Here is a 24,396-nt window from a genome sequence, read left to right as displayed (position 1 = left end):
CCGAGAAGTACAGCGAGCATTTCTCACTTCATCTTTACAACGCAAAAACAAATACAGTTTATTACTAGAATTGAAATCTATTTTTTCTTACGTATCAATAACAAGCTTAAACTCTATTCTATCTACTGGTCCAATAAGCACTATGTTTCGGCAACTGTGTGCAAAGTTATTAGCAAATGAGCAGTTCATTTCATGACCAAAACTGTGTAAGCCAAGCATGCCCGTAAGCAAAGACACTTACGCGTAAGTAAGTTCATACAACTAGAAACCAAATCAAGCCATCGTGTCGGAGAACGTCCCAATAGATGGGGAGAATGGCCCGGCGGTGGATTCAAAAAAAAAAGTCTTCTTTGGCATTTCTCAGTTCATAAAAAAAACATCCTATTCACACAAAACGCCTTTTATGCATTAATCTTAAGCGATCTGATTATACTTGGTCGGCAACGCCTGTATTACCGCCTTCAGATCCCGATTGCACGGTTTCCTCAGCTCGTTGGCCGCATGCTTCAGCTGTATGCCACTATCCGGACTGGCACTGCCACCCAAAGTGGCCGCTTCCCTGTCGAAGATGTGCGCCAGTCCCTCCAGCAGCTCAACGAACCCGAGCGACAGCGCAGCCCGCCGAATTCGGTTCAGCTCCTTGTAGAAATGCTGCGTCTTCTCCGGTAGCTTCTTTGCGTGTCGCAGCACCTTCTGAATGTCCGACTGCAAACCTGCCTGCCGGATCCATACCACAATGTTCTGCGAGTAGCTTCTTTTCTCCGCCTTGATTGGGAAACTTGGATTCTCCCCTGGGAAGGCATCGTCCAGGTTTCCCAGGTTGCGGAAGTCACCCAACCACGGTACCACGTCGTTCCCCGGAGGCAACACGTTCAACATCAGATTGGACTTCTTCTTGCTATCCGCGTAGGAATAAATGAAGCCATACCAGTTATCGTTGAGAAGCACCAAAGCCGCCATATTCTCCACTTTCAAAGCCCCATGCAACAGGACGCAGACCGACTCCCGTGTTGCATCACCTACGGAGGGTCCGTCGTCATCATTGTCACCTCCACCGCCACCGCCACCACTACCGTCCGGTTTGGCGTAGAACCCTTTGATATCGCTTTCCAACTTTTCCTCCAAGTTGAGATTACTATCCTTGGCCGAGATACGCTTGTCGCCGTCGCTACGCGGCAGAATCAGATGTCGACTAACGGACATGGGCGAACCAATGTCTGACAGACTGATGAAACCGCAAACTTCCAACTTTCTGGCAATGATCTTCGTCGTCTCCGACCCGAACAGGTCCTTGGATGTGTAGGGCTGCAAGTTATGGGCAAGTTAGGAAAATTGAACGGAAATTTTAGTCATGTCGATCTTACCAAGGGTGCCGGCCAGATGATAATGGCCCCTTCCAGCCGAAAATACCCCCCACAACGAAGGGTCGCTTCAAATTGCTTGTAGTTCTGCTCGCACATGTTCTCAAACAATTCCTGAACGCACTTCCGATTGAGCTGCTTGTTGAATTCGTCTCCATCGTCACCGATGGGGTCGTCGATCGAGAGACTCTTCAACTTGGGAATGAAAATCTGGCCGTTCTGACCGCTGACGTCCAGTAATTGCTGATACAATTTGGATCCTGAAAACAAAAAATCAAATCCATTCAAAAAAATCTTCGCATTATTCAAACGACCATACCAAATTTGAATGCCGTATCGGCCAGGTTCCCCAAGCACATGAAGGTCAGCTTGCTCGGGTAGGAAAATCCTACCCACTGGTTCTCCGACAGCGGAACCTTCACCCCGGCGCTGCTGCTCTGCGCTTTGTAGTTCTGCAGATTGATGATGGTGTTCTTGAGCGAACTTGGTCCCATACCGACCCCACAGTCGGTAATGAATATGATCTGGCAGTAGTTCTGACTGCCCCAGTGGGTCTTGGACATATTGTTCACCGCCACCAGCACGTTTTCCAGGCTGGTTTTGTCATAGTGTTCGATCTTGTGCAGCGCCTGCTGGATGGATTCGTAGTCCCGGGTGAAGTCCACGATCACCTCGTACAGCGAGGAGTACACGATCTAGGGCAAGACAAAAAAAGGGAAGGGAGTTCAAGCAAATGATTACGGAATTCAACACAGAGATAAAATGCAGTCACTAGACAGGTAGATGGATTGATCTAGATTGATTATGGGCTTCCGAGTATAATCCAGCGCTCATTGGGAAGAAGTGATAAGGTCATCAAGTATAAATTTAGAGAAAACTAGGGATAATTCGGATATTCTTTCTTGACAAGTTCAGAGGTAGGCTGCGGACAAGTTGGCAGCGAATGGCAGATCCGAAACCCCAGTGGAACCGGTAGTACCTGCAGCTGATTTAAAAATCTGGATCAAAAAAATCATTGCTTCGGCATGGGACACTGAATGGGTTAATACTCGAGACCCTGATACGCAAAATAAAAGGAGAGACAAAATGCTGGTCCGATACCAACAACTTTAAGGACCAAAGAGTACTGTCCAGACGAGTCCAGCTTACACCAGATTTTTTTTTTTTTTTTTTTTTATTAATTGTGTGATGAGTTTCCCCGCACCCAGGTTATCACGAGCTGTCTGGGCCATGGTGAAGTGAATCCTATGGTTACTAAACTTCAGACGAATAGACGTACCGTAGGAACGAATGATAGGACTTCTCAACCGGGACGCAGAGTAAAAAGCATTTGGAAGCCCCCGGTTCCTCTAACTCAGTAGTGCCGATCCCAGCCAGCGTTCAATGTCGTCCCAGCCCTAAGCTTAGATGTGGATCGGGGGTCTTCCAGCTTGCTATGTCAGGCAAGTATAAACACGTTTTTGAACTTTCGCTGCCTGATGTCGGTTCAAATTTCAGCACTCTGGATGTCGCCGATCGTGGGCGTGTTTCGTCAACAACTGTTACTTGGAACCCGGAACGCGCCGTAGAAAGCATTGTGAAAGCCCCCAATCCCTCCGACCCAGTCCTACCGTCTGCCGCCTACGATCTTCATAGTCGTTCCGGGCCTGTGGTTGGATGTGGAGAAGGGGTCTTCCAACCCACTCACTATGGCGAGTATCCGCATGGTAATGTTAATGTTCGTTCGCTGCCTGATGTTTCCGTGATTTCCAGGAATAACGTCCAACCATGTGCTACCATATGTCATAAACAAGACGTCATCATTTATTACCAGAACATCGGTGGAATGAATTCTGGTATTAACGACTACCGCTTAGCTGTATCGGACCGTTGCTATGATATCATCGTTCTAACCGAGACTTGGCTAGATTCTCGAACGCTCTCCAGCCAGGCGTTTGGACGCGAGTATGAAGTCTTTCGCTGCGACCGAAATCCTAAAAACAGTCGGAAATCTAATGAAAGTGGTGTTCTTGTGGCAGTCCGTTCCGGTTTGAAGACGAGAGCTTTAGAAAATGACGCGTGGGACTGTGTGGAACAAGCATGGGTTGCCGTTGAACTGAGTGATCGCACACTGTACTTATGTGCGGTGTACATTGCTCCTGACCGTGTTCATGACAACGAACTTATCGCAACCTATGGAAACTGCAACTCCAGTTGATGAGATAATTGTTCTGGGTGACTTCAATCTAGCTGGTGTTTCGTGGAAACCATCTCACAGTGGCTTTCTATATCGAAACCCTGTACGCTCTGTATTTCAAACAGGATCAGTTAGCCTTCTCGGTAGCTATGGTACAGCGACGCTATCTCAAATCAATGACGTAGTTAACGCGAACAATCGAAGCTTAAACCTCTGTTTCGTTAGCGCTCATGACACTGCTCCAGTTATCTCCACGGCACCTTGTCCACTACTAAAGCAAGTTCCTCATCATCCTCCTTTGGTTTTCACTGTCCAAGATAGTCACGTTCGGGATTTTGAAGATATTTCCACATACGTGTCATACGGTTTTCGGAAAGCTGATCATAGTAGTATCACAGACAAACAGACGTAACTCTTCATTGTGTATCTTCGTTCATGCATTTAACGGTTGATTTGAATATTATCAGTTCCGCGAACTACTCGCCGCAGCGCTGGCATCAGATCACTTTGACGTTTCTATACATTCTATAGAACTTTTATGCAATATTGTTTACGAGTTAGCAAGCAAGCTTGTTTTCCGCGAGAAGCCAGAGAGATGTCGTTACTGAGGTTATATGTTTTGAGATACTATGTTTTCAAGAACAAGTTTTTCAAAGAGTTACGTCTGTTTGTCTGTGGTAGTATCAACAATCAATACGAAACTATCGATTTGAAATTGGCTCACTACTTGACTAGCCTATTGGTCCCAAGCAAATCGATTAACGTACCCCATTCTAGTCAAAATTCTAGTATTACACAATGTTTGTTTTGATTCGCTATGAAAGTTTGACAGATAAAATGAGGGGTTATTGGATTTTCCTATGTTTCGAGGGGTGAATCGATTAACTTGGGACCGAAGATAGTACCAGAGCTGAGCCAAAAAGTTGTGCACATTTCTTCGGGACCTTCTGGTCTTAGAGTTACCTCTATGGTAGTATCATAGAGGTAATGGGGTACGTTAGTCGATTTGCTTGGGACCAATAGGTTAGTCAAGTAATGAGCCAATTTAAAATCGTTAGTTTAGTAATTGATTGTTGGTAGTATCATCGACGTGCTGTCTAGCATAGACTGGGGAAGCGTCCTGGACCCTGATAACGTTGAAACCGCTGCGCAAACTTTTTCACATGTCTTGGCGTATGTCAGTTCACCGAAAAGGGTCACACCTTTGTTGCAAGTTCCCCGGTAGCGGTAGAGCTGAGCTACCATAGGACACACAAAACAGAACACTAATGGGCAAGTGCACCAACAAAACAAAATGGGGCCGAATGTTAGTTTAGCATTGTTTTATTCGCACCCAATCTCCCACATTCCTTCTCCTAATTCACGCTTCCTGCCACCTTCCTCTCCCTATCCTTCTTCCTTTTTCTCTACTAATTTTCTAGCTTATCGATATTACTCACATACATATCTTCTTCTTCTCGGTGCGGGGCACCATCTTCGTTGCCGTACACATAACACACAGCACCGCGCCGTTCTCTTGCCTTGATCTATTCTCGACGACTCCTATGATGACCTATCGCCGAAACAGCTCCGAAGTGGGTCTCGCACGACACGCCAACGTCGCGGGACTAAGACCCTGAAAGCACTCGCCTGGGTATTGGTGCTTTGTTCAAGCCAAGGTAGAAAAAAGAACCCTAGAAAAGTGGGCTAGTTTACTTGTCTGAAGGCAATTTCCTCGAGTTATTTCTTACCTCCGTGGAGGGCCTCTTTCGCTCTGAATCCGGTCTGGTCCTCGCTTCTCTGCGTCAGCAATTGGCTCTATTCCACAGGAAAACACGTTAGTTGAAAGGCGAATGACTGAATGGTTTTCGTTACCTTATAATTTGAAGACAGCAGCCACTGAGCAGTTGCTGTGTTAGTGCTACGTTTGAACGGTAATTAGCAGATCGCAGATCGCCAGATCGTTTGCTATTCCGATTTGTTGCAACCAACTTTCCTCCCGGGATGCGTTCTCGCCGTGCCGGACGAACGTTGCTGGACAACCAACCACACTGACGTCGTTCAGGTGGAATTCTTCTCACCGTGCAAAATGTCACTGGGAAAACGTGCAATGTCGACGGATCAAACGCGCATTGGCAATCGCACTCCCGTCGTAGAGAATCGAGAAACCGCACTTCTCCACCGAACAATTTAACGCCACGCACTTCTTTCAACCAGTCAATCTGGTTTTTCGTTAACTGCGCTCGGTGCGAGCGACTCACTCACCAACGAAAAATTACCTTCTGCTGACCGGAAATCTTCCTGCTGTTGATGTGCATGAGGGACTTCATCCACCAAGCAAATTCCTAGTATGTGCGACGTTTTCCAGCGGGTGTGTGTCATGACAGTCCTGTTCTTCTCTCACTTGTGTTTACGCGTGAAATATTTCGATTACAGTTGCTTCGACTTAATCCGAACTCGAAATGATTCGCTTCCAACAAACGTATACGTAACACCTTCCTTGGCAGACGAGCCAATTGACCACTTTGTCAAGCAGTTTTGGCGTGACTTTCTACCAGCGATTTCACAAAACTGGACCAACTAATTTCTATTTTTTTATGAAACGCACAAATGTTGGCTACTTTTCTCGAGGTTCTAGAAGAAAAAATCTCAAAATAATGTTTCATTTCAAAGTTCGAGTGGTAGTAAACGTCATTTTATCTGCTCGAATGAAGTGGTTAATTGCGAAAGTTGAAATCGACCAAGCGAGCGGCACTAAGGAAATTCACCAAGTTTCGTACGCTGTCGCTGAAACATCAGTACGTTAGGCTCAATCATGAGTTCAAGCGAGTTAGCCATCGATGCTATTCGCGATATCAACTTGGGATTCAGAGTAAACTCAAGTCACACCCGAAGTTCTTCTGGAATTACGTTAACGAGCAGCGCAAAGAGTCTGGCCTACCATCGTCAATGATGTTCAACGGAGAAGTTGCTTCCACCTCTCAGGAGATCTGTCGCTTGTTTTCAGACAAGTTTGTCAGCGTATTCTCTGATGAGATATTAACCGACGACCACGTTACCCTAGCAGCTAGTAATGTGCCACTCTCCGGTCAAGCGTTCGGTGCAATTGACATCGACGTCGAGATGATTTCCACTGCCGCACAACAACTTAAGTCGTCCTTCAACCCAGGACCCGATGGTGTCCCATCAGTATTTCTGAAGAAGCATATCGCCAGCTTGCTGACACCGTTGCAGCATCTATTCCGCATGTCCATCTCGAGTGGTATATTTCCATCTTGTTGGAAATTTGCACATATGTTTCCTGTTCACAAAAAGGGAAACAAACGGGGCGTGGATACTTACCGTGGAATCACATCGTTGAGCTCAGTTTCGAAGATATTCGAGTTAGTCATCATGGAGCCCCTGCTCTCTCATTGTAAGCAGTATCTAAGTAGTGATCAACACGGTTTCGTTTCCGGTCGTTCTACTACCACTAATCTACTTTGTCTGACATCATATGTCACGGAAAGCATGACAGAACGGGCTCAAACAGACGTAATTAACACCGAATTGTCGGCTGCATTCGATAAACTGAATCATGCAATTGCGATTGCGAAGTTAGATAGACTTGAGGTAAATGGCAACCTCCTGCGATGATTTCGCTCTTATCTCAGTGATCGCCAGCTGATGGTAACCGTTGGCGAATGTCAGTCTACTACTTACCCAGCCACGTCAGGGATACCTCAAGGAAGTCACCTAGGCCCGTTGATTTTCCTGTTGTACTTTAACGACGTGAATCTGGTCCTCGAAGGCCCTCGTCTATCGTTTGCAGATGATCTTAAAATCTATATCCGGATCCGTTCTATCGATGACTGTCACTTCCTCCAATGCCAGCTCAAAGCGTTTGCTAACTGGTGCAACTTAAACCGAATGGAGGTCAACCCCGCGAAGTGTTTAGTTATCACCTTCTCTCGCAAGAAGGAAACGATCATGTTCAACTATTTACTTCAGGAAACAACACTATCAGCTGTGTCAACCACGTAAAAGACCTGGGAGTTATTCTGGATTCCCAGTTAACGTATAAGCAACACATTGCTCTGCAGTATGGAACCCAAGCTATAACAATGTTGCTGAAAGAGTTGAGTCCGTTCAGCGTCGATTTCTTCGATTTGCTCTGAGGAAGCTGCCTTGGAGAAACCCTTTTCGTCTACCCAGTTATGAAAGTCGATGTCAACTGATTGATCTGGAGCTTCTACGTACTCGGAGAGACACTTCGTGGGCCCTGCTCATCGCGGATAGTTTACAGGGTAGAATTGATTGTTCTACAATCCTGGAGAAGAACCAGCTAAGAGCTGAAAGTCTCTATAATAAACAAATGAAGAGAAGAAGAAGTTCAGAGGTCCGGACTCCGCAAGACTGCAAGTTCTGAAAATTTGGTAGGCTAATTCAGAGTATCCACAAGACAAGGTGTGGGTCGCGGGCTGTCCGTAGGTGGGTCACAGGACATCAGATTTTTATATTTTTCGGAAAACTGTTCTGAATTGAAAATCATGAAAATGAAGATGTGGCGCTGTCACCCCCTTGGTCGTCACAATCACGAAGTTGTTGATTTGCTGCCGGCGCTCTGCCCTACTACAGAGAAAAATACATCATTGAAACTTGTAACGTGACGAAACAAGAAGTGTTTGCTGAACAGCCAAATAAATTCAATAATTAAAGTGCAATAAGCCGATTTCCATCACCACAGGGTTAATGTCCCTAATATTGATCCCATACATATACAGTTTTAAAAGTCCAACTTGAAAATCTTTCCGTGCTCTCTTTTGCACATTTTCTGCTGAGCGAACCATCCTTCTGGGGTCCCGAGCCAGGCTACTCAGAGGATTCCCATAAATCGCCTATCCCATCTCCAGACTACACAGCGAAACGACCTGTGAAAGCGCTGATCCAAAGAAAACATCGGTACACCACCCTCAACGGTCAGTTAAATGGAGGAAGCTCCCAACAGACTTCTAGATTGGTGCGACCTTGAAGTCTTTAGGGATCTTCATCCACTTAACTATTAATAGTTCTGCTGCAGAACGACAACGCTCCTCCCGAACAAAGGCCAGACGCATTGTAGCGGTCTGATCGAGCAAGGGCAATTACATGTCTGAGATATTTTACATCAAAATTAACTGTAACAACCCTCCCGAGTTGATTCAAATAATTGAGTCTAGATTTGTTCTTATTTCCTTGACCTTTATTCTAGCCGTTTCGAACGGAATAGAGAATAAGGGAGTATATGTCAGTCAGTTCTGCGTGTTAAAGGGTGACCCATAATACAGTCTTAATTACTAAAAAATTCCCAGGCAAATCCAACTTCATAACGGGCAAGTGTCATCAACCATCACAATGCACACAAAACGGATTTCAGTGTTCTTCCTAGCACTTTTTAATAATTTTTCCTGTTAAGAGACATTATTTACAAGACCTAAAACGTAAGATAATAATCGCAGAGATGTTTTGTAGTAATAGTATGAATCAAATCGATGAGGTTTAGCCCCGGAGCAGTTAATTAGCTGGTCTTCGCTCTCGCGTTCCCTGCTCGGTCGCTCGCTCACTTCTACTATTTGCCGGCAACACTCTGTTGGGCTTCCTTCTTCGCATTGACCAAATCGACCAGCTCCTTGACTCGTCGCAGGCAATCCTTCTTCGTCCTGTTCGGGATGCACTCCGCTATCCGATCCCACCGATCCGGAGTGGAAACCGAGTAAGTCTTCATAGCCTGCTCCAGGAGCGCCTGTTCCTCCTTGCTCCACACTTTGTTCTCCTTTTTGTCCTTCTTGCTCTCCTTGGCTGCTGGTGCGGACTCCAGAACAGGGGCTACCTCTGGTGCTGGCGCTGGCGCAGGCGCAGGTGATGCCCTTTCCTTTGCCTTCACCGGTTGAGCTTCTTTCTTGGCCGGTTTTTGTGGTTTGCTGATGTTCTCCTTTTCCTCGGACGGCTCATGAATACCATTCATCTTTACCTCTTGGGTTCCGTTCGTTTTCGCTGGGGCTTCATCGTCCTTTTGACTGATATCGGCCTTGTCTACCTTTTTCAGGTCCTTCCTAGCTTTTTCGAACGATTCGTAAGCTTGCTGATTGACGACCGTTTTGAGATCGCTCTTGGAGAAGTCACCGCTCTGCAGTTCCTTGGCCTTGTTCAGGATGTCCTTAGCGTAGAATTTCATATCGCCCAAATTGGTTCCGTGCTGGTTGAGATAATTTGCAATGACCTCCCAGCGGGAGATGGTTCCGGCCGGGAAAAGATTTACGGCCTTGATTAACAGCTGGACATTATCGTGGCTCCAAAGGGCCTTACGGTCAACAATTTTCAGGCCGGCATTGTTCGGAATCGAATGGCTCTGAGACGATTGAGCACGACGTTCCTCCTCCAATTTCTTTTCCAGCTCTTCGAGAGCCTTGACGAAGACATTGCGGCCACCTGAAGCAAGCTCCTTGTTGAACTCCTGTAGCTCTGGCAGCTTCAACGTTTCGCAGAGCTTCTCCACGCCTTCCAGATGCTTCAATCGTTCCTTGTCGTCACTTGTGAAGTAATCCTTTGCCTTGGCAGCATCCCGAAGGATCTTTCGTTCCTTCTTTAAGGCACGCTTCATCTTTTCCTTCTCGATTTGAATGTTTTCGATGCGTTTCTGTTCTGCCTCAGCTGCCTTCTGTTTTGCCAACGCTGCCTCCTTCGCTAGTCGGTCTTCCTCTGCCTTCTGGGCCTGGTATGCATCCTGCTTTGCCCGCTTAGCTGCCAACTTTCGGTCCTTGTCCTCCTTCTTGAACTTGACTACCCGTGGATCGTTGTTGTAAGACAAATCAACCAAAGTACGGATTCTTGCGGATTCCTCCTTCTTGCGCTGCAATCTGATCGCCTTGTTCTGCTTCTCGATCCAACGCCGCTCGTCACGGTCCTGTCCCTTGTCCTTGTCCTCTTCGTCCAAATAGCTAAATTCTCTCCAACTCGAAAAGTTATACCAAAAATCGTAAAAGTCTTCCACCTTTGATCGCTCCGTATTCTCATCGCCAAGCTGCGGAACAGCCTTTCTGGACTCACTCCAGCGGGAATTCTTCTTGAAAACATCTCTCAACGCTTCGAAGAAATCCTTTTTAACTTCGCTCTGCGTTGGCAGCGCATCGTCAAATTCCGGATCCACAGAATCGAAAGCACGACGATTTTTCAAAGTTCCCAAAGTTTCGTAGGCCATCGTGATGCAATGGAAGTAATCCTCATCCGCTTTCACATCCTGCCCTTGGCCTTTTCGTTTATCCGGATGGTGCTTCAGCACAATCTTACGGTACGCTCTCTTTATGTCGTCCTCCGTAGCTTCGAATCTGAAAAAAAAAACCCCATCGTCAATTCAACACCCTGCAGTTCAATGGACGACAAACAGAGCTACATACCTCATATCCTTCAGCCCAAGCACGGCATAGTGATCCTGATTCTTCCAATCCTTCGGATCCAGGCTCTTCAGATAATCGACATCGAGCTTGAACAATTTATCGAACAATCTTCCCGGCTTCTCTTTCCCTTGTTCCTCAGGCGTTTTCTGACGGTCCTGCTGGGCTGGCAAAAGTCCTGCAGCTTCCAACTCCGCCTTCGTCGGAGGACACTCCGGGTCAATCGGTTTGGTATCGTGCAAGTATAGCAAACATTCCCACTTCTCCTCGGCCTCCTCCTGCCGGTGAATGTCGTAGTTGGTACGCAGGGCGACCGTCAGTATCCGTTCTCCGGTTGCCATTTCGTAAAGCGTCACGCGATGCCTTTCCGCTTCCGCTCGTCCAGATACTTTTTATATAACCACGCGAACGCTCCTTTTACGTTCTTATTTTCGATCCTGCTGCGTTTGTTCGACCTTTTTTTTTCTTCTCTTCCCAACCCGAAGAAAGAGAATCCTAACCTCAAACACGTGTCAACATCGGGTTTGGGTTCACCAGGGCTCTAGCCAGAATAGTGTGCTGAAACCTTCCCGGTGCCGTACGGACACGAATCGAACGGTACCCCCGGAACAACGTACGTAAAATCGAACACCGAACTCAAACGAAAAACGTCCGCGAGATTCTCTGCTTCTGCGATTTTATGGGATCCTGACGACCGATCTTGGCGTGCTGCCAACGCGAGAGCGAAAAAATCTGAATCAGCTGCCTGTCAGAATCGAACGAAAACGCGAGGCAAACTGTCAAAAGGGCGCGCGCGTGTGTGCGGAGAAAACCCGAAAAAGAAACAGCAAAATTTGACAGCTGTCGGTAAACAGCAACGGCAGACAGCGACGAGCAGTGTTGCCGAAACAGCGACGTTTAATTATTTGTAGAATCCAACTTCGATGTCAGGGTCAACGACAAACTTTTTCTTTTAAAAAATGCTTCGTTTCGAATGAGGTCCCCTATTAAAAAGTATCGTGGAATCTGATCGCTCTTAATGGGCCGTATGAATAAAAAGAGTTGACTTTACTTTCCCGTGCTTTTCTTACGGGAAAAGTAAAAAAAGGCCTTTAAAGAATACGACCTAATGTGAACACTTTTTAGTTTGAACCCAGCTAATCTGCACGCCGTGCAAACATAAAATTGCTCTAACACGTCATCTACCCACTTAAACGCTGTACAGACTGGAGAGTTATAACATGTTATAACGGTTGTCAAATAATTGCAACACAGAAACCACCATCAAGATAGCGCTATAACATGTTATAACTCTGTAGTCTGAACGTACTATTAGTTTTTTCTACCGAGCTCGGCTGTGCAAATCTCGGCAAAAAAAAGTTTGCCGAGATTTACACAGTCGTGCTCGGTAGAAAAAACTAAGTGTGTAGCACATGGAATAGAGACAGGGTGGCCATACCTACCGATTTATCGGTAGTCCTACCGATTTTCGGGATGCTTACCGATTCACAGACGAAAGGTTCAAAACTACCGATTTTTCACTTTTCCTACCGAGAATCACAGATTTTAAGTAATCTTGAAAAATGTTCAATACCTATGTTTTGGTTTTCCGTGTAGTCAGTCAATTTGATCGAACGCGATGCGTTTTGCAACTTCAATACAAACGGATTAGTTTTTTTTTACGTTTAATCAACTTTCTCTGTCTGTCTCCTTGCGGAGATTTTATTTTCTGTTTCTCCCTTTTTTGGTTCCGTATTCCGTTCGTCCTACTCACACTTACTTGTTATAATTAGACTAGAGTCGGTGTATAATGAGTCACGCCAAGAGAAAAAAAAAATTGACCTCGCATCATGGTTTTCGAAAGATTCTCTTTATGTTCACTTGGCAACAGGGAACTTTTACATCAACTTCAAATGACTTCTAGCGAGAAAAAAATAGTGGCTGTAGTAAAAAGGGGAGGGGGGAGGCGACTGTCAAATAAGAACAATCGTCGCCTACCTCGCATAACTGGTTCCAAACGACAACAAGCCATAAGCAGCGACGGTTTGTTGATGTTTTTAACCAAATTCACATATGGAAAATCAATGAGCGTACACAGGTGAGGCCCACTGAATTTGTCGTCTCTTTCGTTCTTCGGCTGTTTAAATGAATGACGGCGTTGGACGTCACACTCGTATAACCATTTAACAAACGGGAGAATGAAAGAAATTGCAAATTCACTGCGCGTTATCTATTTACGTATCGCGGATGGACAATCAGTAGGCAGATTTCACAGTGCATCCCGCCCCTTGTAGTAAATCCTTTTATCAGTGATTTTGTAAAGAGGCAGGTCACCCCGCACACCAATATTGGGTCATCTTTTTTAAAAGTGTACCGCATGTGTGCCACAGGTGTGCCAATTGTGCCGGTCATGACACCTGGAATGTTTTGGTTTGAAATCGCAAGGAAAAAATCGGATTGAGGATGACGCGGGAAGTGGCGGGTATGCGAAATTTGTTTGTGTTGTGTTCATATAATAGTAAAAGTCCTGTGTTTTAGAGTATTATAATGTCCTCAAAGGTACACCAGAAACCTAGTCTGTCGTTTTGTGAAAAGCAACAGTCTATCAGCGGCTGGAACAAGTCGGGAAAATTGCTGGTGACCGTCTATAGAGGATGATGAATTGACTTCTGTAGTTTGTTTTGTGTGAGTTGCAGCATTATTAACTGACCCTTCGTCTTGAGCTCACTCTTGAACCTACATTTCGTATTTAGATCTATAAGTGAGCTGCTGGTCTGAGTTCCTCTGGTATATTCAATTAGAGGATGTTCCTGAATATGCAGTCAAACAGCATGTAATGTTGTGAACAACTTCAAGTGCTCCCATTTTAGTTACAACAATCCAATGCCTACGAAATTGTGCCCAAGCTGTGCCGAATATAATTTCGGCACAATATGTTGAGTGACTTACCCCTTGGATTTTGTCAAATTATCTTAACAAAAAATAGTAGAAATTCTCATTACTGATCATTACCAAACGTATCCCATGACAATTTGATGCTCACTGCGTGTTTATGATCATTTCTTCCATTATAGTTTGTATTGTATTGCAATACCTTCGCAGCAAAAAAAAAAATCAATATTACATTTATTATAATATATGGTGTATTTTTGACACGATTGAAGTTCATCCACTTCGATGTGATATAAAATTTATTTTTTTGCTGTGTGTAGACCTTTCATAGCATCGTAATGTTTGTTAACTTTCCACGATTGGTAGCCGGTTTAATAGTTCAATAGGTAGACTTGACTGCTCTCTTGGCGTGACTCATTATACACCGACTCTAGATTAGACAATACAATGTGTGAGGTTGAAGAACTGATGGCTCGGCTCGAAAGTTCAAAATTAAGCGTGATTTGTTTTCATCCTTCCCTCGCTCACAAAGGTTTTAAGTTTCGGGAAGCCTTCTTAAGACGGCCTACCGATTACTACCGATATTAATATTGAGAAGCTACCGATAATGAACAAAATAATCTGGCCACCCTGAATAGAGATTTTCACGTCCGGTTGTATTGGTGCGATATGTGAGAGCGTTTACACTAATAGAATTCCACACATTTTTTTTGACGAATTTCCATGTAAAATTCCACATGATTTTCATGTGACCACACATAAACAGAAGCACACATGAAATTTGTGAGTCAAATGAATAGTATGCGTGGTTACACATGGCTTTTATGTGTACACATATTCAGTATGTGTCCGACACATAGATATCACATTGCAAAAATTCATGTGTGGGACACATAAAAACAATCTTTGGAATTTTATCAGTTTAGTGAATACCCGAGGAAAATACATAACAAATCACTGTCAAGCACATTTTGACAGATCTAAGTTCATACATGTTTTAGGTTAAACGCTGGCCAGACTGAGCAGTTATAACATGTTATAACGGTTGTCAAATAATTGCAACACAGAAACCATCATCAAGATAGCGCTATAACATGTTATAACTCTGTAGTCTGAACGTACTATTAGCCAGAGGAAAATAATAAACAACATGGCGATGCACCCGCTAGTGTGCGTGCGTTAAACGTCACTAATCTCTTATCGAGCTAAGAGGAAGAGGAGAAAACTGGCTTCTTTTTGTCTGTGACGTGTTCTTCTTCTCTCGCGGAAACGACCGTGCAAAAACAATTTCATTATGGGCGACGCAGTTGATTGTCAAAATACAAGAAAATAGATTCCCTGTTGTAAAAATTCTCGCGTTTCCATACGTTCGCCCGACCAATCAGACGCTTGTTCGCGTTTGATAGAAAATTGGTGTCTCCTCTTCCTCTCAGCTATCCAGCTTTCCATGCTAGGTAATGGCGGCCTGTTTGTATGAATAAATGTATCCTTCACTGTGCTTTTTGACACTAACTGGACGGCGTATGTTGTTCCATTTCTTCTGTTCCTGGGAGAGGGAAAGGGAGGGGTCATAATCCGAACATCCAGATAGTGTCAAAAAGCACAGTGAAGAATAAATTTATTCATACAAACAGGCCGCCATTACCGAGCATGGAAAGCTGGATGGAGGAAAGCAAATGGAACGATGTGAAACGGAACGCAGAATCAAAACAAAACAGTAAATAAGGCTATCCTAAACTGTTGTTCAGATTAACGGGGGTCCACGATAAATAGTAATACCAACAATCAATACGAAACTAACGATTTTAAATTGGCTCACCACTTTAGTAGCCTATTGGTCCCAAGCAAACGATTAACGTACCCTATTCTAGTTGAAATTCTATTACTACACTATGTTTGTTTTGATTCGCTGTGAAAGTTTGACAGATAACATCAGGGGTGTGTGGATTCATGCAGAACATGCAGGGGTGAGTGAAATAGCTTGGGACTGCTTGGGACCGTTGTTCTGGTACTGAGTGAGCCAAAAATAATAATGATTTTCTTCGGGACCCAGTGGTCTTAGAGTTACCTCTATGGTAATACCATAGAGGTAACTCTAAGACCAGAAGGTCCCGAAGAAACGAGCTCAACTTTTTGGCTCAGCTCTGGTACTCTCTTCGGTCCCAAGCTAATCGATTCACCCCTCGAAACATAGGAAAATCCACTAACCCCTCATTTTATCTGTCAAACTTTCATAGCGAATCAAAACAAACATTGTGTAGTACTAGAATTTTGACTAGAATGGGATACGTTAATCGTTTTCTTGGGACCAATAGGCTAAAGGGTGTCCACGATGAAATTGCCACACTATGAAATTGCTCTAACTTTTTAACCGTTGAGTAGAATTTAATGAAAATTTGGGTGGATTTAGTTCATAGTGCATTATTTACATCCTGCAAGTTTTAAAGTCCTGTGATCAAAACTCGCGGAAATGGAGTCGAAAGTCTTGCGCATTCATCACGAGAACAAGGATCTCTCGCATCGTTCCATCGCTAAAACGTTGGGAATCGCGAATTCCACGGTGTCGCGAGTGATTAAGCGGTTCGAGGAACGGTTGACCACCGATCGGAAGCCCAGAAGTGAAGGAAAAAGTATTCCGTACAACACCAAAAATCACAACCGCGTAGTTGGGGCCTTCAACCGAAATCCGAACGCCTCCTTAATAAAAATTGTATGGTTAATTTGCTTAACGACGTGTTCTGGGTATCATCCAAACCATTTATGGAATAGTTCAATGATTTGGGTTATCGTTCGTTTATGGTTATTTTTTATTAGGGCTCCGTTAGGGATGTGGCTAAGAAGCTGCACCTAAGCCGAAGTTTTGTCCAGAAGGCCAAAACTAAGGCTGGGCTTCGAACGTTCAAGGTACAAAAGGCCCCTAATCGCGACGAGAAGCAGAACAAGTCCGCCAAAACCCGTGCCAGGAAGTTGTACCTCAACATGCTGACGAAAGTTGAATGCTTCATCATGGACGACGAAACATATGTGAAGGCCGACTTCAAACAGATCCCCGGCAACCTGTTTTTCACGGCCAAGTATAAGTTCAGCGTTCCGGAGCATGTCCGCACTCAGAAGATGTCCAAATTTGCGAAGAAATTCCTGGTTTGGCAAGCCATCTGCACGTGCGGGGAGCGGAGTGCACCTTTCGTGACCCAGGACACGATGAACGGACAGGTGTACATAAAAGAGTGCCTCCAGAAGCGGCTGCTTCCTCTCCTGAAGGCCCACAACGTCCCAACAATCTTCTGGCCGGATTTGGCCTCATGCCACTACTCCAAGGACGTGCTGAAGTGGTATGCGGACAATAAGGTCAATTTCGTGCCGAAAATGTTCAACCCTCCCAACACTCCGGAGCTCCGCCCCATCGAGAAGTACTGGGCGATTATGAAGCAGCACCTTCTTAAACGACCTAAGGTAGTGAAGACAGTCGAGGAACTGAAGAAAGTATGGGTTTACATGCAAAAAACGGTTGATTCACAGGTTGTGCAGAATCTTATGGCCGGGGTTAAGGCCAAGGTGCGGGCATTTGCGTATGGACTGTAAATAAAATACGAGTAAAATGGTAAAATGAAGTTTAATAGTTATTTCTCAATCCCTGAAAATTTGATGGCAATCGGATGAAAACTCGAATTTTGCGAATCAATTTTGTGTGTGGCAATTTCATCGTGAACACCCTTTAGTCAAGTAGTGAGCCAATTTAAAATCGTTAGTTTCGTATTGATTGTTGGTAATACCCCGTTCACATTACAGCCTATATCACGTAATATAGGCTGTCTTGCAATGAGCACTCATACATAGGATTTCCAGTGAAAACTAGATGTATGAGTGCTCATTGCAAGACAGCGTATAACACGTGATATACGCTGAACGGGGTATAAGATAAAAACCCTAATAGCAAGATAAATTCCCTAATAACCCAACAAATAATTTGTGCTGAGAGCAACCGTAACGGTACGCTGCTAAACTCATTTTAGCAGCCCTCATCATAGCGCAGCTACCGTATCGGGGGTTGCCATACGAGTAACTAAAATAGCAGTCGGCTTCTCGGTGAGAAGCGCGATACCAAATTTAGCAGCGCGATAGCAGCATAGAGGTAACTCTAAGACTAGAAGGTCCCGAAATAACGTGCTCAACTTTTTGGCTCAGCTCTGGTACTCTCTTCGGTCCCAAGCTAAACAATTCACCCCTCGAAACATAGGAAAAACCAATAACCCCTCATTTTATCTGTCAAACTTTCATAGCGAATCAAAACAAACATTGCGTAGTACTAGAATTTCGACTCGAATAGGGTACGTTAATCGTTTGCTTGGGACCAATAGGCTACTAAAGTGGTGATCCAATTTAAAATCGTTAGTTTCGTATTGATTGTTGATAGCAGCGCGGGAGAAAGATTACTGTTCGTAGAAATGTCAAAATACTCACTACCGGTACGGACTACGGCGAGTAAATTGATAACCGAGATAGCAGCGACCGGTGTGGAGAAGAGTGACTAAACTAAAATGAGAGCGCTGTGCGCTGTTAAAATAGTCGCGCAAATGACAACGACCGTTATGGTTGCTCTGAATAAAGGCTGAATAAGCAAATTTTTAACTGAAGAAACTCTTATTCTACATCCAATGTTTGTTGGGAAAATACACTAAACGAACGATAAATCAAATAATAGCCCTATTTCACAAAAGGCTGTTTCTGTGCACCACCAATGTAGAGTGCGCTAGGCGATTATGAGAGGAAACGTCATACGTTACATCTTAAATTAAAACATATTGTTATGCGTATCTTGCATATTTCTATTGGGAGGGGTCTTATTTTATTATTTTTCACACATTTGAACGGTTTTACAGCTCAAATAACACCACATTAAAAATCCGCAAGATCATAACACCTGGGGTAGTTTTATAAATCTTCACTTTTCTTAACAAAAATATGGGGAAGCACCAGCCGGATTACTCCAAAATCGATACAGAAAATAAAATATTCCATGTGTATGATGATTACAAGCACCTGCGATGGATACATTAATCATAAAAGGTAAACACATTTTCCTCTTCCGATGCTTCACGGCGAAAATTTCAGCCCTCATCACTCTTCAAAAGATTATTCACCACCAGAGGTTGAAACGATCGCTTAGTTTATATTGGATTTGCCTAATGGTTTTGATGATACAATGAATACGTGGTTAAGCAAAATAACAATAACAAATATATTAGGCAAGTGCTTACCCTAATCAAAATAACCATAAAAGATAGCTTAACGGGGCAGGCATGGAAAATCATTTGCATTCATTTACATTCATTTGTCCCTTACTTTTTTCATCAACAGAATTCCGCAAAATTATATTTGATGGTACTGTAGGTTTTGTTATTAACTACAACTTTTGTTAACAACTCAAATCCGTATCTCTTATGCATGACGAACCATAGCGAACAGAATCCACTACTGTTTTTCAGTGAATGTATTTTATATTCACTGAAAAACAGTAACAAGTTCTGCCCGCTCTAATTCGTGATACATAAGAGATACAGAGTTGGACTATGGGCAAAAGTTGTAGCTAATAACAAAACCTACTGAAGCTCTACACAGCAAAAAAAATGTAATATCGATCAACGTAATTCAAGCTGATGCATGAAATAATCATGTAATAGCAAAACGCAGATACAATATTACATCAATGGATGTAATTTTGTTCGCAAAATCGATGTACATCGTATAATGTGATTTTACACAACCGATGGATTGACCTGGTTGCAGCAGTTTCGATGTAATATTCAACAACTTTTTTTGCTGTGTATACATCATTTTGCGGAATGCTGTTGATGAAAAAAGTTAGAGGCAAATGAATGTAAATGAATGCATGAAATGAATGTAAATGATTTTCCATGTCTGGTTCGGGGTATCATCCAAACCATTTGTGAGATAGTTTACCTATCCGGGATACAGTTCGTTTATAGTGTATTTATTTGTATAGCGATGCAATACCCATGTTATTAACGAAAGAGGAAGTGGATGAAGAGAATCGATAAATGTTACTTTGGACCGTATGCATTGTTCTTGATTTAAGTTGAACCCAACACGTCTAGCGTAACTTTTGTGAACAAAACTTTCTAGTACTTGAATTTACCCTACCTGATGATGTTGGATTACGTGCGTATTTCGGTTCGTGCTCATAGGCCTTAGCAGAAATGATATGCCCTTTTCTAATGTTACGCGAGAGCCTTCGATTATGACGTTCTAATTATGGCATTTAACGTTTTGGTTCAGAGAATCAATGGAAACATTAACAGACTGCTTTAAAATTTTATATTCATTTTGGTTTCGAAACGCGTGTTCAGTAAATAGCTGCTTGGCACAAGCCCTTTTTAAAGGATGAATGGATTCTGCAATTTGAAAGCTCAATCGAAGTTGTACAACTGACAACACTGTAGTTTTCTAAACAGACAGCATCTTCAATCAAAACAAACGCGAAGCGCCGATTTTTTATGAATTTTATGTGTAACAATAAATTACTTACCAGCGACACAAATTCCAACCGCGAATGCTTGGCTAGATAGTCCAGAATGCTATGGACCCCTTGCACGGCCAACTGATGGTAGGTTAGCCCGTCCTCAGCACACGGGCCAGCTCCGGAAGCCGCCACCGGAACTGGCCGCGTCATCGACAGCGAAACATCCACTGCGATGATCGTTGGCATGATTTCTCTGGCACTGTTTTCACTTCCGGTTACTAAGGAACCACTTATCACCGTTTCAAGCCACTAAACACTTTGATACTTGTTGCAATTTCACCAAAAATCGAACCGGCATTTACAGAACGATTGGAAAGAAAACATCAAAAATCATTTTCTGTTTGTTGACTTCGCTTCGAAGCTTCTACTGTGGAAGCTGTCAAAACCGATGACCGAGGGGTCCATCAGTATACATAGTGCACTGAAACAAAATCAATTGGAAAAAAAGTACTATATTGCAGATTTACATTAAATACCTTCACCAATAGATTTTTGCAGAAAACAATTTCATTTAATTTTATACTATTATTTCAATCAAACTTACTATGCATCTTCAGCAAGCATAGCAGTTTTGCCAGAATCATAGTAAATTTGTTAACATAGTCACCCTAATAAAAATTGTATGGTTAATTTGCTTAACGACGTGTTCTGGGTATCATTCAAACCATTTGAGGAATATTTCAATGATTTGGGTTATCGTTCGTTTATGGTTATTTTTTATTACACACTTAATCTAGCTCGGTAAAATCTCCAACAGCCGATTACCTCGGCATTTACTTTTGCTGATATCTCTGCAAAATATCTGTTTGTTAGCTGATATTTCTGCAAATAGTTATTTGTTAGCTGAGTCTCGGAAATTGTTTTACTGAATCTCAGCAAAATAAATTGCAGAACTACTCGGCTGTTGGAATCTCGGCGAAAAAATTTAAGTGTGTAGGGCAACTATACTGAATTCAGATTTAACGGTAATAGGCGTGGTTATATTGAAAATAAGTGCCCAGACAAACAGACATAACACGTTGAATATTTCTCACTGTAAAACATCGTCGCAAAAGCATTACCGCCATCTATTGAGTACACTGTGGTGGGTAGTACACGCAGAAAAAACTATCGTCGAAACAAAAATATTTGAGGTAAATTCAAACGTAAACTCAGTTTGTTCTGGCCACAAACATAAATTAGGTTGATTTCAAACGTATTCCATGTTTGAAGTCATGTGAAATCAATGTTTAAAATAAAAATAATGTTACGTTTATTTCAAAAATATTCGTGTTGAAAATAAACGTATTTGTTTTTGTTTGGTTTGACAGCTATGCGAACAATAATAAATATGTTTATTTTAAACATGCTTCTCATGTTTAAAATAAACATATATATTTTGAAATTATTTTAGTATTTGAGTGCAGGGTAAAGCAAAATAAAACAGTTTGCACAGAAATAATAAAATAAGATCTTCGGACAGGGCATCTAAATTCCTGCTCTTTTTTTGGGTGCGATTAAGGGTGACCTGTGGGAATTGGGGTTCTGGTCCAGGATGCGAGGACCCGTCGGGGTGGGTGTCCGGGGATTCCAGTTCAGTGGAACTGGTGCAAATTTGTGTTATTGGCGTCGTTTTGCCTTTTCTGCCTTGCTTCCTGCCACTGGTCCTCATACCGGTTTCTTTCTATGTTCGGTGTCGGAGGAGGATCCGGTATGGATTCGGAATGGATGGCCGTTTTCTGTTGAGGTTGAGCAAAGCTGGAGCAACTTTTTTCTGAATGTTACAAGAAGGAAATAAAAAGGCATGACACGCTAAAAACCGTTTGCCCAAATCCTATATTGTTGAAATAAACATGCTTTTGAATTTAATTCAAACATAAATATTTTAGTTTTAAACATGCTTTCATTTACTTTGAATAATTCATATGTTTAGAGAATAAACATTTATATTTCTGTTTTAAATGAACAAAATTCGTATCCGTGTACGCTGAACAGATGGCGGTAGTGTGTAAACGTCAAACGCAAGGGAATTAACTATGCGCGCCACAGGTGGCGGTACTACCAACTACGATACTTTTAAATTGACCGTTAAATGCTTGTTCGATGAACAACTTGCTAGTGTTATGTCTGTTTGTCTGTGATAAGTGTTTTCTGCAAAATAGTATTCTTATAGTACGTTCAGACTACAGAGTTATGGTTATAACATGTTATAACGGTTGTCAACTAATTGCAACACAGAAACCACCATCAAGATAGCGCTATAACATGTTATAACTCTGTAGTCTGAACGTACTATTAGCATAGAGGTAACTCTAAGACCACTGGGTCCCGAAGAAAATCATTATTATTTTTGGCTCACTCAGTACCAGAACAACGGTCCCAAGCAGTCCCAAGCTATTTCACTCACCCCTGCATGTTCTGCATGAATCCACACACCCCTGATGTTATCTGTCAAACTTTCATAGCGAATCAAAACAAACATAGTGTAGTAATAGAATTTCAACTAGAATAGGGTACGTTAATCGTTTGCTTGGGACCAATAGGCTACTAAAGTGGTGAGCCAATTTAAAATCGTTAGTTTCGTATTGATTGTTGCTATTAGAGTTACGAAGAAAGTACCAGAGCTGAGCCAAAAAGACTGAGCTCTTTTCTTCGGGACCTTCTGGTCTTAGAGTTACCTCTATGGTTATAACATGTTATAGCGCTATCTTGATGGTGGTTTCTGTGTTGCAATTAGTTGACAACCGTTATAACATCCCTAATAAAAATAACCATAAAACAGAGCTTAACAACGTGTTCTGGGCATAATCCAAACCATTTGTGGGATAGTTTACCAATCCGGGATACAGTTCGTTTATGGTATTTGTTTATTAGGGATGTTATAACCATAGAGGTAACTCTAAGACCACTGGGTCCCGAAGAAAATCATTATTATTTTTGGCTCACTCAGTACCAGAACAACGGTCCCAAGCAATCCCAAGCTATTTCACTCACCCCTGCATGTTCTGCATGAATCCACACACCCCTGATGTTATCTGTCAAACTTTCATAGCGAATCAAAACAAACATAGTGTAGTAATAGAATTTCAACTAGAATAGGGTACGTTTATCGTTTGCTTGGGACCAATAGGCTACTAAAGTGGTGAGCCAATTTAAAATCGTTAGTTTCGTATTGATTGTTGTTATAACTCTCCAGTCTGGACAGCGTTTTAACTATGGTCCTTGTTTCGGTGTGGGGAATGCATATCAAATCTGGATAAACATTTCAAAAAGGTTTATCTGCTTCGATCGATTCTATTCATCGACTTTCTCTTTCCTTAATAACTCGACTGTAAACACATTCCTTGTTGCGTTTGACGTTCTGGACGGTAGATGAGAACCTCCTCCATCAAACTGTGTGGCAAAAACAACGCAAAATCTGTTTGTATAACCGCAGACGTAACTCTTTGAAAAGGTTTTTCTTGAAAACATACACTGGACAAAGACCATAGTTTGGAATACTATTTTGCAGAAAACACTTATTTTAAATATGACCACGCTTTAAATCTACTATGAATTCAGTATAGGTGACTATGAATGTTAACTAATTTACTGTGATTCTGGCAAAACTACTATGCTTGTTCAAAATGCATAGTAATTTTGATAGAAATAATAGTAAAATTAAATGAAATTGTTTTCTGCAAAAATATATTGGTGAGGGTATTTAATTTAAACCAGCAATACAGTATTTTTGACAATGGATTTTGTTTCAGTGTAGTATCTCAAAACATAGGACCTCAGTAACGACATCTCTCGGGTTTCTCGCGGAAAACAAGCTTGCTCGCTAACTCGTAAACAATATTGCATAAAAGTTCTTTAGAATGTATAGAAACCTCAAAGTGATCCGATGCCAGCGGCCAGCGCTGCAGCGAGTAGTTCGCGGAACTGATAATATTCAAATCAACCGTTAAATGCGTGAACGAAGATACACAATCAAGTTGTGCGTCTGTTTGTCTGTGGTATAACCGTACTTATCAAAAGACAAAGTCGATGAAGAGAATCGATCAAAGCACATTGGACTGTTTGAATAGAGTCGGTGTA

At 42.7% G+C, this 24,396-nt stretch overlaps 3 protein-coding genes across 3 annotated transcripts in view; 1 reads left to right on the top strand and 2 right to left on the bottom strand.

Moving 5' to 3' along the window:
* Positions 1 to 414: 414 nt before the first annotated feature.
* Positions 415 to 20,669, bottom strand: IntS14 (integrator complex subunit 14). The gene is made up of 4 exons (XM_065233152.1): positions 20,344 to 20,669; positions 1,681 to 2,056; positions 1,365 to 1,621; positions 415 to 1,305 (listed from the first exon to the last, which is right to left on the bottom strand). Exons 1-4 carry the CDS (start codon positions 20,521 to 20,523, stop codon positions 415 to 417), a joined length of 1,704 nt encoding a protein of 567 aa, XP_065089224.1. The 5' UTR covers positions 20,524 to 20,669.
* LOC135710557 (circumsporozoite protein-like) overlaps positions 3,611 to 24,396 on the top strand; it is a 257,106-nt gene continuing 236,320 nt past the window's right edge. The window contains exon 1 of the mRNA XM_065233167.1: positions 3,611 to 3,617. The gene's annotated coding sequence lies outside the window, so the exon portion shown is untranslated. The remainder of the gene's footprint in view (positions 3,618 to 24,396) is intronic.
* Positions 8,906 to 11,688, bottom strand: LOC135710548 (dnaJ homolog subfamily C member 2). Its single transcript, XM_065233151.1, has 2 exons — positions 10,929 to 11,688; positions 8,906 to 10,859 (listed from the first exon to the last, which is right to left on the bottom strand). The coding sequence occupies exons 1-2, from the start codon at positions 11,264 to 11,266 to the stop codon at positions 9,104 to 9,106; spliced, it is 2,094 nt and encodes a 697-aa protein (XP_065089223.1). The 5' UTR covers positions 11,267 to 11,688; the 3' UTR covers positions 8,906 to 9,103.

Source organism: Ochlerotatus camptorhynchus, unplaced genomic scaffold, assembly GCF_037179485.1.
Source record: "Ochlerotatus camptorhynchus isolate MF236.1 unplaced genomic scaffold, CSIRO-AGI_Acam_v1.1 ptg000391l, whole genome shotgun sequence".
In the NCBI taxonomy this organism is placed as follows: domain Eukaryota; kingdom Metazoa; phylum Arthropoda; class Insecta; order Diptera; family Culicidae; genus Ochlerotatus; species Ochlerotatus camptorhynchus.
The sequence above is the reverse complement of the archived record's forward strand: the minus strand, read 5'-3'. Positions and strand labels throughout refer to the sequence as shown.

What these genes read in the sequence shown, in the direction of transcription:
- LOC135710548 (XM_065233151.1), bottom strand. Translation starts at nt 11,266, where the DNA reads ATGGCAACCGGAGAACGGATACTGACGGTCGCCCTGCGTACCAACTAC. An exon ending in CTTGGGCTGAAGGATATGAG is followed by an intron (nt 10,860 to 10,928) that starts GTATGTAGCTCT and finishes TTTTTTTTTCAG; the next exon opens with ATTCGAAGCTACGGAGGACG.
- IntS14 (XM_065233152.1), bottom strand. Translation starts at nt 20,523, where the DNA reads ATGCCAACGATCATCGCAGTGGATGTTTCGCTGTCGATGACGCGGCCA. An exon ending in GGTTGGAATTTGTGTCGCTG is followed by an intron (nt 2,057 to 20,343) that starts GTAAGTAATTTA and finishes GTCTTGCCCTAG; the next exon opens with ATCGTGTACTCCTCGCTGTA. An exon ending in TCATCTGGCCGGCACCCTTG is followed by an intron (nt 1,306 to 1,364) that starts GTAAGATCGACA and finishes CATAACTTGCAG; the next exon opens with CCCTACACATCCAAGGACCT.